Here is a 12,881-nt window from a genome sequence, read left to right as displayed (position 1 = left end):
TGATGGTTCGTAGGCCAACTGTTTGGCAATAATTAGCGGGGGTCGTACACGATTGCCAAGGGTGAAGCGTACGGTGGGCTGATTGGTTGAAGTGGGTGTATCCTTGTTGGTTGTTATATCCTCCGCTGATGTTGTACTACTAGGCTGTACACTTTCCGCCACCGAGATGTGATCGTCTGTTTGATTAGCTGATAAGTTATGAACTGATGATTTATCTTGAGAAGTTACTGGAGGCTGGTGTTGCTGCTGCGACTGCGGCTGCTGTTGCGTCGGCTGAGATGCTTGATTGGCTGGCAATGAAGCGTCTTCTGTTGCCGACAGCACTTTGGTTTCAGATTGAATTTCGTTATTTTGCGGTTGGTTTGAGTTGGGCGGTGGCGGCGATGGCGAAATGCTTGGCGGCAGTGGTGTTGTCGCCTTCGTTTGAGTTTTTAATTTACCTTTGAGTTTTTTCTTTTTATCTTCCTTGGTTGATGACGACGATGGTGGGGTGGGGGCTGAGGTGATGTTCTCGTTCTTAATTTGCCGACCCAATGGTGGGGTTGTGCTAGGCGAGGATTGTGATAACGCTGTTGGTGTGGGAGATGGCGAAGATGGTGGACACCTATCTGCTGGTTCGGAATCCGCCACTTTTTCAATTTTCTTCGACTTGATGGTTATTTGTACCTTACGTTTTCCCTCGGTGGGCGATAAACGTTCTGTGGTCACCACCACCTCATTTTCGGTATCATGAAATAGAGGTTCCAAAATACGTTGCCCTGTGGCTGGAATTGTATGCTCCTCCTCCTCCCCTTCGCAATCCTTTTTAGGGGCAACCTTGGCTTTGGATTTCAAACTGAATAAAGAAGATTTTTTCTTTTTTATTTTAGTTTTGGTCACTGGCGAAGAACTTCGATCATCAGCATCACTTGAGAGAATTAAATCTGAGGCAGCAGCTGAGCCTGCTGCAGTTTCCGAAGAGGATTTTCCTGCCGCTAATTTATCTTTTTTCCTTGTGGACCTTGAAAGTTTCCGTAGGGCTGTGGAAAATCGTGAACGTACCTTTTCCTTGGTTTGCCTTTCCTCGGGATCTGAGTGAATGGCTCGTGAGTTTTCCCCTAACACTGGGTGGCAACTTTCAGTTGTTGTTGCTGCTGTTCCAGCACAGGGTAGTAGTTCCAAGGATGCTGGTTGTGTTCCTGGCCAGGTTTCAAACTTTTTGTTTGTTAAATCGATATTTTCGTTACAATCGACAGTATTTTGCATAGTATCAAAAGTAGAGTCCAGGTCCAATAGGAGGGGTAGGAGGGAGTTGTAAAAAAAATACTTTTTGGAGGAGGGATCAGAGGATTAAAATTTTCAACTTGCTTTTGTGTTTTTTTTTCAAATATTTTTAAATTTATTTCCTCATTGAGGCTGTGTGTATGTTTCACTTCATGTGCACTTGTGGGGTTTCCCGGAAAAATTCTTTGAAAATTGTTGCCTTTAATTAATTCAAAATTGTTCATTTTAATTAGCCCCCTCTTTTTCGTTGGAGGTCAGGGCACACATTATCCTTTTTATTAATCCTTTTGCCGAGACCATTTCAAATTTCCGTTTTTCTGTTATTGTTTTTGTGTGTGTGTGTTTTTTTTTTCTTCTGGCTACTTGTCACCACTTGTCGTATTGACATCAAATCACCACCGTTTCCAACGCCCACTTAAACGAATCTGTTCTCTTCTGAGCGTTTTGTAGGCTTTTTATAAATTCGTTTTCTATACAGAGAATTGCACCGACTGCTAGATGGCTGCTGCCCTGCACTGCACTAGAAAAACAAAAACAACAAAACAGGGCCAAACCAACCGCGAACAAACAAAGTGTCTTAACGGCAGTAAGTGTAAGTGATGTGTCGTCGTCGGTGTAGTTGTAGTTGTTGTTGATTTTATGATTTTTGCAATACCCATGTATGCATGTGAGTGTGTGCGTTTGTCATCTCCAATCCATAGGGTTTTGGATTACACATGTTTACAGGTTTTTTTTCTATTTTTTTTCAAAATCCAAAAGGGACGGTTGGATGGACGGACAAATCGTTGGGCCTGCTAACCACCACTTGCTCTAATGTTGAAAATTATTTTCGGTTTTTTTGCCATTGTTTTTTTTTCTTCCACTTTTGAGCTGGAAATTTGAGTTCTACTCAAAATTAATTGCGGTAAATATTTAGATGTGGCATTTTTGGCTATGAAAATAATGGTGCAACATTTTTAATTTAATTTTGTTGTTGGTTTTGTTGGATGGGTTGTCATTGTGGTAGTGGCATTGCAACATATTTCATTCATTTGCTATTGGTATTGAACAACAACAATAACAATAAGTTGTATTTATTGTTCCTTAACACTATCCGTTTGATAAGAGGGGTGCGTATGAGTAATGGAATTCCTGCTCAGAACATGGACATTGGCGTAAAAAGACATTTCTTGGAAGAAAAAAAAATTTGAGGTTCCATATTCGAAATCCAAGTGTAGTTCTATGTATATGTAATGACAATATTTGACCCTCCCCAATGTAAGCATTTCATTCGACCCCACTGTTTTACACACTAAGTTTCTAATCATATTTACTAGGGTATCTTCCTCACTAATCAATGGGTTGTATTTATGAATTGGAAATCTCCGCAAACAATTAATTCATTGAAAATGCGAATTATGAGTTCACTATTGATTTTATTAATAGATTTAGAGGAACGAACGGATTCAAATTATGACCTTGTCCTCAATGAAGTAATGCAACAAATCAACATTGAGAAAAATTTATATATCGTCAGTCAGTCAGTTCCCATATACTTGTGCAACCCTGTTTTAGGTAATAAGTGGTTGGTCTTACGCATCTATTTTCAAATTCTTGCGAGTGAAAAACTTCATCGAAGAGTACATTCGCATCATATGGGCAGCATATAAATGTCCTGCCTTATCGAAGGTATTCGCTTCGTCCCAGTGTTTGGAATTTTCGAACAGTGGGCCTAACAATTGGACCATATCAGTTACCAGAAAATTTAGAATTTAAATAAAGTCGAAGAATTTTCAACATTCGAAATTGATTTCGAATATGAACTGTATATATTCTGAAAGTCCATGGACTGGCCTTTCAATCGAGGGTATTCGCTTAGAACCCAGCTTTTGCAATTTCGGGACAGCGGGCCATAGAAATTACTAGACCTACTTTAAAATTTACAATTTAAATAAAGTCAAAAAATGTTCAATATCCGCCATTGATTTCGAATATAAACTGTTTATATTCTGAAAGCCCATGGACTGGCCTTTCAATTGTGGGTATTCGCTTAGTCCCAGCTTTGGCAATGTCGGGATAGTGGGCCTAACATGTGGTATATATAAATTACCAGACCTACTGTAAAATTGTACAATTTAAAAAAGTCGAAAATTTGTCAATATCCGAAATTGATTTCGAGTATAAACTGTATATATTTTGAAAGCCAATGGACTGACCTTTCAATCGTGGGGATTCGCTTAGTCCCAGGTTTTAGAATTTTCGAACAGTAGGCCTAACAATTGGACCATATCAATCACAAAACTATTTACAATTGAAATAAAGTCGAAACATTTTCAATATCCGAAATTGATTTCGAATATAAACTATATATATTCTGAAAGCCCATGGACTGACCTTTCAATCGTGGGTATTCGCTTAGTCCCAGCTTTGGCAATGTCGGGATAGTGGGCCTAACATGTGGTATATATAAATTATCAGACCTACTGTAACATTTTACAATTTAAAAAAGTCGAAAATTTGTCAATATCCGAAATTGATTTCGAGTATAAACTATATAAATTCTGAAAGCCCATGGACTGACCTTTTAATCGTAGGGATTCGCTTAGTCCCAAGTTTTGGAATTTTCGAACAGTAGGCCTAACAATTGGACCATATCAATTACCAAACTATTTACAATTGAAATAAAGTCGAAACATTTTCAATATCCGAAATTGATTTCGAATATGAACTATATATATGTTCTGAAAGCCCTTGGACTGACCTTTCAATCGTGGGTATTAGCTTAGTCCCAGCTTTTGCAATGTCGGGGCCTAACATGTGGTATATATAAATTACCAGACCTACTTTAACATTTTACAATTTAAAAAAGTCGAAAATTTGTCAATATCCGAAATTGATTTCGAGTATAAACTATATAAATTCTGAAAGTCCATGGACTGACCTTTTAATCGTAGGGATTCGCTTAGTCCCAAGTTTTGGAATTTTCGAACAGTAGGCCTAACAATTGGAGCATATCAATTACCAAACTATTTACGTTAGAAATAAAGTCCGAAATTGATTTCGAATATAAGCTATACATATATATTCTAAAAGCCCATGGACTGACCTTTCAATCGGGGTTATTCGTTTAGTCCTAGGTTTTGTAATTTCGGAACAGAGAGCCCAACAGTTGAACCATATTTATTACCAGAAAATTTACAATAAAAATAAAATTAAAAAATTTGCAATATACGAAATTGATTTGGAATACAAACTGTATATATACTGAAAGTCCATGGACTGACCTTTCAATCGTGGGTATTCGCTTAGTCCCAGGTTTTGGAATAATAACGTGTTTGGTTCATAAAGTCCTTAAATATTACAAAAAAACTTTACCAAAGGGTGGCATAGGACCAATATTTCGTGCCGTTATAAACTCTTGATCCACCTTTTCAAACCGAATAATCTTAAAAAAGTGTTAAACTAGGTATTGTAACATATTATCCGAACAACGTTCTCTACAATTATGACAAACGAAAGTTTAAAGGTCAGCAATGACGTTTTGATTTCTTCGCCTTAATAACTTTAAACGAAATTACTTCTAATTTTCGTAAAGTCACGACATGTACTTCCTTTTTCATTTTCTTATAACTGAAATAAAAAGGAAACAACAATCATGACCTCATAACCTTCAAACGCAATGCCGCAGATTGGCACCCGCACACAATTGCACATTTCGGGTTTGCAAGGATAAGAGAAAAAATATATTATATGTCTGCTATGAATTCCAGTTCATAAAGGAATTTCAGATTATGATAGAATAACTAAGTTGTCATATTTTCAATTTAATTTCCACTGACCTCATATTTATAGCTGTTCGCCTTCGATGTTATTCTCTTAGTGTGCGTACAATATAAAATCTCAAAAGTATGCATCACTGATATGCAGATATTTGAAAGCAAATAGACCAAATCGTCAGCAGCATCGGCGGTATCAATCGCCTATCGAACGACTAATGCACATTTTGAGAGATATTGATATTGAATGTGATAACCTCCGTTTTCAAGATGTTAACGAAGCGTTTGTAGCTGACGGATATACGTATATAGAGGTTAACCATCAATTAGTTACTTAGATTACATGAATTGGTTATAATATTATGACATCTATACATAAATCGTTATCTATGTATGTGTGTGACATATGACAAAATAAACTAAACACTTTCAATAACATTGTCAATTGTTAACGGCATTTCGATATCCATATATTATTGAAAATATGAATTACAGGAAGTAGAAAAAATAGGAATATGGATACAACCTCCATTCATGATTTCAAATATCGACAATGGCCTTATAAAGACCAATTGGTCTGTATAGAGACCACAGGTCTTTATAAAGATCAATTGGTCTGTATAGAGACCCAAGGTCTTTATAAAGACACATTGGTCTGTATAGAGACCAAAGGTCTTTATAAAGACACATTGGTCTGTATAGAGACCAAAGGTCTTTATATAGACCCATTGGTATGTACAGAGACCAAAGGTCTTTATATAGACCCATTGGTCTGTATAGAGACCAAAGGTCTTTATATAGACCCATTGGTCTGTATAGAGACCAAAGGTCTTTATATAGACCCATTGGTCTGTATAGAGACCAAAGGTCTTTATATAGACCCATTGGTCTGTATAGAGACCAAAGGTCTTTATATAGACCCATTGGTCTGTATAGAGACCAAAGGTCTTTATATAGACCCATTGGTCTGTATAGAGACCAAAGGTCTTTATATAGACCCACTGGTCTGTATAGAGACCAAAGGTCTTTATATAGACCCATTGGTCTGTATAGAGACCAAAGGTCTTTATATAGACCCATTGGTCTGTATAGAGACCAAAGGTCTTTATATAGACCCATTGGTCTGTATAGAGACCAAAGGTCTTTATAAAGACCCATTGGTCTGTATAGAGACCAAAGGTCTTTATAAAGACCAATTGGTCTGTATAGAGACCACAGGTCTTTATAAAGACCAATTGGTCTGTATAGAGACCACAGGTCTTTATAAAGACCAATTGGTCTGTATAGAGACCACAGGTCTTTATAAAGACCAATTGGTCTGTATAGAGACCACAGGTCTTTATAAAGACCAATTGGTCTGTATAGAGACCACAGGTCTTTATAAAGACCAATTGGTCTGTATAGAGACCACAGGTCTTTATAAAGACCAATTGGTCTGTATAGAGACCACAGGTCTTTATAAAGACCAATTGGTCTGTATAGAGACCACAGGTCTTTATAAAGACCAATTGGTCTGTATAGAGACCACAGGTCTTTATAAAGACCAATTGGTCTGTATAGAGACCACAGGTCTTTATAAAGACCAATTGGTCTGTATAGAGACCACAGGTCTTTATAAAGACCAATTGGTCTGTATAGAGACCACAGGTCTTTATAAAGACCAATTGGTCTGTATAGAGACCACAGGTCTTTATAAAGACCAATTGGTCTGTATAGAGACCACAGGTCTTTATAAAGACCAATTGGTCTGTATAGAGACCACAGGTCTTTATAAAGACCAATTGGTCTGTATAGAGACCACAGGTCTTTATAAAGACCAATTGGTCTGTATAGAGACCACAGGTCTTTATAAAGACCAATTGGTCTGTATAGAGACCACAGGTCTTTATAAAGACCAATTGGTCTGTATAGAGACCACAGGTCTTTATAAAGACCAATTGGTCTGTATAGAGACCACAGGTCTTTATAAAGACCAATTGGTCTGTATAGAGACCACAGGTCTTTATAAAGACCAATTGGTCTGTATAGAGACCACAGGTCTTTATAAAGACCAATTTTTCTGTATAGACACCACAGGTCTTTATAAAGACCAATTTTTCTGTAAAGAAACCACAGGTCTTTATAAAGACCAATTGGTCTGTATAGAGACCACAGGTCTTTATAAAGACCAATTGGTCTATATAGAGATCAAAGGTCTGTACAGAGTCCAAAGGTCTTTATAAAGACCAATTGGTCTGTATAGAGACCACCGGTCTTTATAGATATAATTGATCCTTTTTGGACCAGAAGAGCCATTAATTTTTAAATAATAAAAAAAACATTTTAAATTATTTCTTCTCTTGCTCCCGACCGCCTGTTGACTTCAGCAAAATATGTTCTGATTTTTTTACGATAAATAAAAAAATATACACACATTACCGAATCGACCTAAATATGGATGCAAATGAAAGTGAGAGTTGCATGCTTTCATGGTAAACCATTAATCCTTTTGGTAAAGAACGAACACACACATCACTGTACAAAGTAATATGTAAATAGTATGTAATAAAAACCATGGGCGTAGATGTAGACTTTTTCATGGAGGGGAACATGTAATTTAATGAAGGTAATCTTTTATTGTTCATGTGATACATGACATCGTTATTTTTGATTTATAAAATTAAATAAATTAAACCCCTCCAAGAGCTACGTCCATGACTGACACACAAGACATAAAAGCTCTTCATACCTGTGCTACCATTTGGGTTATAAATCTTTTCGATTTACTTTAACCTAAATCTGTTATGTTTGCCAAGCAGGCAACAAAGAATCCGACTTCAGGTGGTAGCACAAAACAAAAGAAACATGGAGGGGAAGAAGAAGAAAAAGTGTCCTGAAAAGGATTTGTAAGAAGGATAATACTTTAGAAGAAAAAAATGTATAATTTATTAAAAGAAGCAAATGCGAAATAATGTGACTAAAACCAAACTTTCTTTGACTTTAACCCATTTTTGAGATTAATTAAAATTAAAAAAAATGTTTCGTAAATTTACATTACAATATGTAAGTTGAAGTAAATAAATTTCGAAAAAAAATTTAGCACATCAAAGTAATAACAATAACAACAAATTATTTATTCCCAACTCGTAGTGTTGTCAGGGCAAAACCTTGTCATATAGGGGTATATTAGACGGGGTTAAACAAGTGCAACAAAAAATATTCTTTAAAAAATCCACGTTTTGGATAAGCCTTGAAAAAATATTCTTTAAATCAGAAAGGAAAGTAGTAAAGTCGGACAGGGCAGACTATATGATACCCTTTACCACTTTGGGTATATTCAACAGATTAATTCTATCAGACGGATTCATATTGGATCCATAAACATGCCATTCTGCAACCTAAACTAAATTTTTCATTTGGCCATATAGAGTTGCTTCATATAATGAAACAAAATTATGTAAATCTTTTTAAAGCAAATATCAATCGGACACCCGTTGATTATTCGGATAAATATCTTATAAGCATGAGGAGTTTGGTGGGATGGGTACTATATCTATATCTGAACCGATTTTCAGGAAACTTCACACACATCATTCTAGACTTATTTACGTAAGCGGTGTCAAATTTCGTGCAAATCAAAAGATATATAGGACAAGGTAAATGGTACATCATTTACCTTAAATCGGACGAGAATATATATGAGAGCTATATCTAAATCTGAACCGATTTTCACGAAACTTAACGGACATCATTCTAGACCTAATTCATTACGCTGTGCTAAATTTCGTGCAAATCGAAGGATATATAGGGACTTTATATGGGAATATATTTGGGAATATATATGGGAGCTATATCTAAATCTGAACCGATTTTCACGAAACTTTACACACATCATTCTAGACCTAATTCATTAAGCTGTGCTAAATTTCGTTCAAATCGAAAGATATATAGGTACTTTGGTGCAACATTTACATTAAATCGGACGAAAATATATATGGGAGCTATATCTAAATCTGAACCGATTTTTACGAAACTTTGCACGCATAATTCTAGACCTAATTCATTACGCTGTGCTAAATTTCGTTCAAATCGAAAGATATATAGGGACTTTGGTGCAACATTTACATTAAATCGGACGAAAAAATATATTGGAGCTATATCTAAATCTGAACCGATTTTCAGGAAACTTTACACACATCATTACGCTGTGCTAAATTTCGTTCAAATCGAAAGATATATAGGAACTTTGGTGCACCATTTACATTAAATCGGACGAAAATATATATGGGAGCTATATCTAAATCTGAATCGATTTTACCCACATCATTCTAGACTCTATTCAGTACGCTATGCCAAATTTCGTGCAAATCGAAAGATATATAGGAACTTTGGTACATCATTTACCTTAAATCGGTCAAAAATATATATGGGAGCTATATCTAAATCTGAACCGATTTTTCCCAATTTCAATAGGGTTCGTCCTTGGGCCAAATAAGTGAGCTATGCCAATTTCCATCTAATTCGGATCATAAATGCGACAATTTAACATGGACAGACATACAGATGGACGGACGGACAAATCGACTTAGAAAGTGATTCTATGCATATTCTTGAAAGGAACCATGTGTCTATCTCGTTTCCTTTTGCCTGTTACAAACATATGCACAAAGACATAATACCCTGTACCACAGTGTGGTGAATGGTATAAAAATCTACGCCTTGGATAAGCCTCTAATTTAATTTTTTATTTTCATTTTCCCCACCGGTGGACCCTCTCTAATGTGCCTTCATGTACGACGCTCGAATATAAACTACTTATTTTAAATTATAAACTTGGATTTGTGTTTTTAGGTATGTATGTATGCATGCACGCGGCAAATATTCAATTCGGCTTTTTAATACGACAAATAAGGTAAAAAGAGAGCAAAATTTCTCTAATTGAAAATTAAACAGTTTCCCGTATTGGGTATAAACGACTATTAGGCACCAAGCTCAAGGTTTGCTGTGTATATATGTATGTAAGTTCTCAAAATAAATTAATTTTCAGATGAGATGTTTTTGTTTTTTTTTTTTTAATTTCAAATTAACAGCAATTAAAATGAGAGCTATACTGTATTTTTTTATTCCAATGCACAGTGTCTCAAAATGAAAAAAAAAATATATTAAGGGATATAAAAACTTTTTTGAAAAATTATGTGAACAACTATTTTATAAAAAAAAATCCTCGTCTGTGGTGGGACCATGAATACATATGTTTTAAAAAATCCACGCCTAGGTGGGACCATTATTTTTTAAATCCTTGCCTATGGTGGGACCATGAAAACATATTTTTTAAAAAATCCACGCCTATGGTGGGATATGGAAAAATGGTTGAAATATTTTTCAAAAGTCAACGCCAATGTTGGGTACTTGAAATGTTCACAAAAATAATAAGCCTAGATAATAAGACTTGAAAAAAAATTATTTTCAAACCCTTAAGTAACGACTATTTCGACACACTGTATTCAAAATAAAATTATCAATTAGAACAGCTGTTAGCGTGTTAAGCTTAACAAACAATTTAGAACTTATGTTGATTAACAACTCACGTATTTTTTAATTCATAAAAACAAAAACATATTTAAAAAAAAACCAGTAAGGAAAGTAGTAAAGTCGGACGGGGCCGACTATATGATACCCTTCACCACTATGGGTATATTAAACAGGACTATTAACATGAAATATATATGGGAGCTATATAGACCGATTTTCTCGAAACTTGGCAGACATCACACTAGGCTCAATTCAGTACGTTATGCCAAATTTCGTGCAAATCGAAAGATATATAGGGACTTTGGGGCACCATTTACATGAAATCTCAAAACTCAGCAGACATCACTCTAGGATCAATTCAGTACGTTATGCCAAATTTCGTGCAAATCGAAAGATATATAGGTACTTTGGGGCACCATTTACATAAAATCGGACGAAACTATATATGGGAGCTATATCTAAATCTGAACCGATTTTCTCAAAACTTGGCAGACATCACTCTAGGCTCAATTCAGTACGTTATGCCAAATTTCGTGCAAATCGAAAGATATATAGGTACTTTGGGGCACCATTTACATGAAATCGGACGAAACTATATATGGGAGCTATATCTAAATCTGGACCGATTTTCACGAAACTTGGCAGACATCATTCTAGACCGAAATGATTAGGCTGTACCAAATTTCGTGCAAATCGAAAGATATATGTCGACTTTGGTGCACCATTTACATGAAATCGGACGAAACTATATATGGGAGCTATATCTAAATCTGGACCGATTTTCATGAAACTTGGCAGACATCATTCTAGACCTAAATGATTAGGCTGTACCAAATTTCGTGCAAATCGAAAGATATATAGGGACCGTTTACATTAAATCGGTTAAATATATATATGGGAGCTATATCTAAATCTGAACCGATTTTTCCCAATTTCAATAGGGTTCGTCCTTAGGCCGAATAAGTGACCTATGCCAAATTTCATCCAATTCGGATCATAAATGCGACCTGTACTTTGTTTACAATTTAACATGGACAGACAGACGGACAGACGGACAGACGGACAGACGGACGGACGGACGGACGGACATGCATAAATCGACTTAAAAAGTGATTCTATGCATATTCTCAAAAGGAACCATGTGTCTATCTCGTTTCCTTTTGCCTGTTACAAACATATGCACAAAGACATAATACCCTGTACCACAGTGTGGTGAAGGGTATAAATACAAAAAAGTATTACAACTTACCCAATGTTTCGGTACACCATTACGATTGATATCGATTACATTTCCTCCATTCGCCGCTGTTGCCGGTGATGTTATCGCTGAACCACCATTCATTGACGACCTTTTCCCGCCGCCATTCATACTCGGTGGTGGCAAAGCTTCCGTTGCCGTATAATCGATATTCTCTTTGTAGGCTTTCAGCGATCGCGGTGATATCAAATCGTTGGCATTCAGCAGATATTCCGAGTAGAAAGGTTCCTGGGTCCTAAGCGATATACCACCAGCCAATGGTCCAAATAGAGGTGAACGTTTCTCGGTTAAAACGCCCAAGGCACGAGAGTTGTTGGTGTATTCACGAGGTGGGGTAAAATAATTGCCTACCTCTTCGGTGGTATGGGTTACGTTGGAGCTGCTGCCGTCAGTAGAACTGGTGCTACTGCTGCTGCTGGTGGTATAATCTAATGGCGTTGAGGACGAAATATTGGATCCGGAAAATGATCGAACGCTAACAAATTTAAAATCCTCCTTCGGACACTTGCTGCAATCGCACACGGTTGTCGAATATGAGGCGCAAAAGTCTAAAGTTTTGTCGGTTATCGCGGACAAATAACGTTTACGTACGTAGCGGGAGCTAGGCGGCAACAATAACTGATATGGGGGTGAATCAGTTGTTGACTGAAGAGAGGTGTTGCTGCTGTTGTTGGTGAGACACTCGGAACAGAGTAAATTTGCCAAGATACGATTGCGATGGCGGGGACGACGGTGACAATGAGTGTTCGGAGTATGCCTGGGAGAGGCAGAAGAAGAGGTTCGCTTAGTTGGGACTTCGTTCTCAATGTTGTTGGCTGTGGTCGGAGAGTCGGTGTCACGTATTATTGCTGCACCAGTCGTCGTAGATGCCATACACAAATGGGGCGAACAAAAGTGGGTGGTGAAATGTTGTTGTTAAACTATTTTGTTTTTTTATGGGTGTCGTTGTTGGTTTTGTTGTTGCAATAGCACGTGGTGTATGATGAGATGCATATTATTGTTGTTGTTATTTATTTTCGTTTTCTTTTTTTTCAATTTTGCTCTCTACGACGTTTTCTTTTTTGTTATCGTTTTTATAGTTATTTTGTTGTTGT

General features: G+C 36.5%; 1 protein-coding gene across 1 annotated transcript; it reads right to left on the bottom strand.

Annotated features, from left to right (window-relative positions):
- Positions 1-19: 19 nt before the first annotated feature.
- LOC133324018 (uncharacterized) lies at positions 20-12,660 on the bottom strand (the record flags this gene model as incomplete). The annotated part of the gene is made up of 2 exons (XM_061532908.1): positions 11,779-12,660; positions 20-1,194 (listed from the first exon to the last, which is right to left on the bottom strand). Coding segments are annotated over exons 1-2 (2,057 nt in total), but the record flags the coding sequence as incomplete, so codon positions are not given.
- Between the last annotated feature and the right edge of the window lie 221 nt (positions 12,661-12,881).

Source organism: Musca vetustissima, unplaced genomic scaffold (genome assembly GCF_032173495.1).
Source record: "Musca vetustissima isolate MV318-11 ecotype Yass unplaced genomic scaffold, APGP_CSIRO_Mvet_v1 utg102996, whole genome shotgun sequence".
NCBI classification, from domain to species: Eukaryota; Metazoa; Arthropoda; class Insecta; order Diptera; family Muscidae; genus Musca; species Musca vetustissima.
This window is presented reverse-complemented; position numbering and strand designations above follow the sequence as displayed.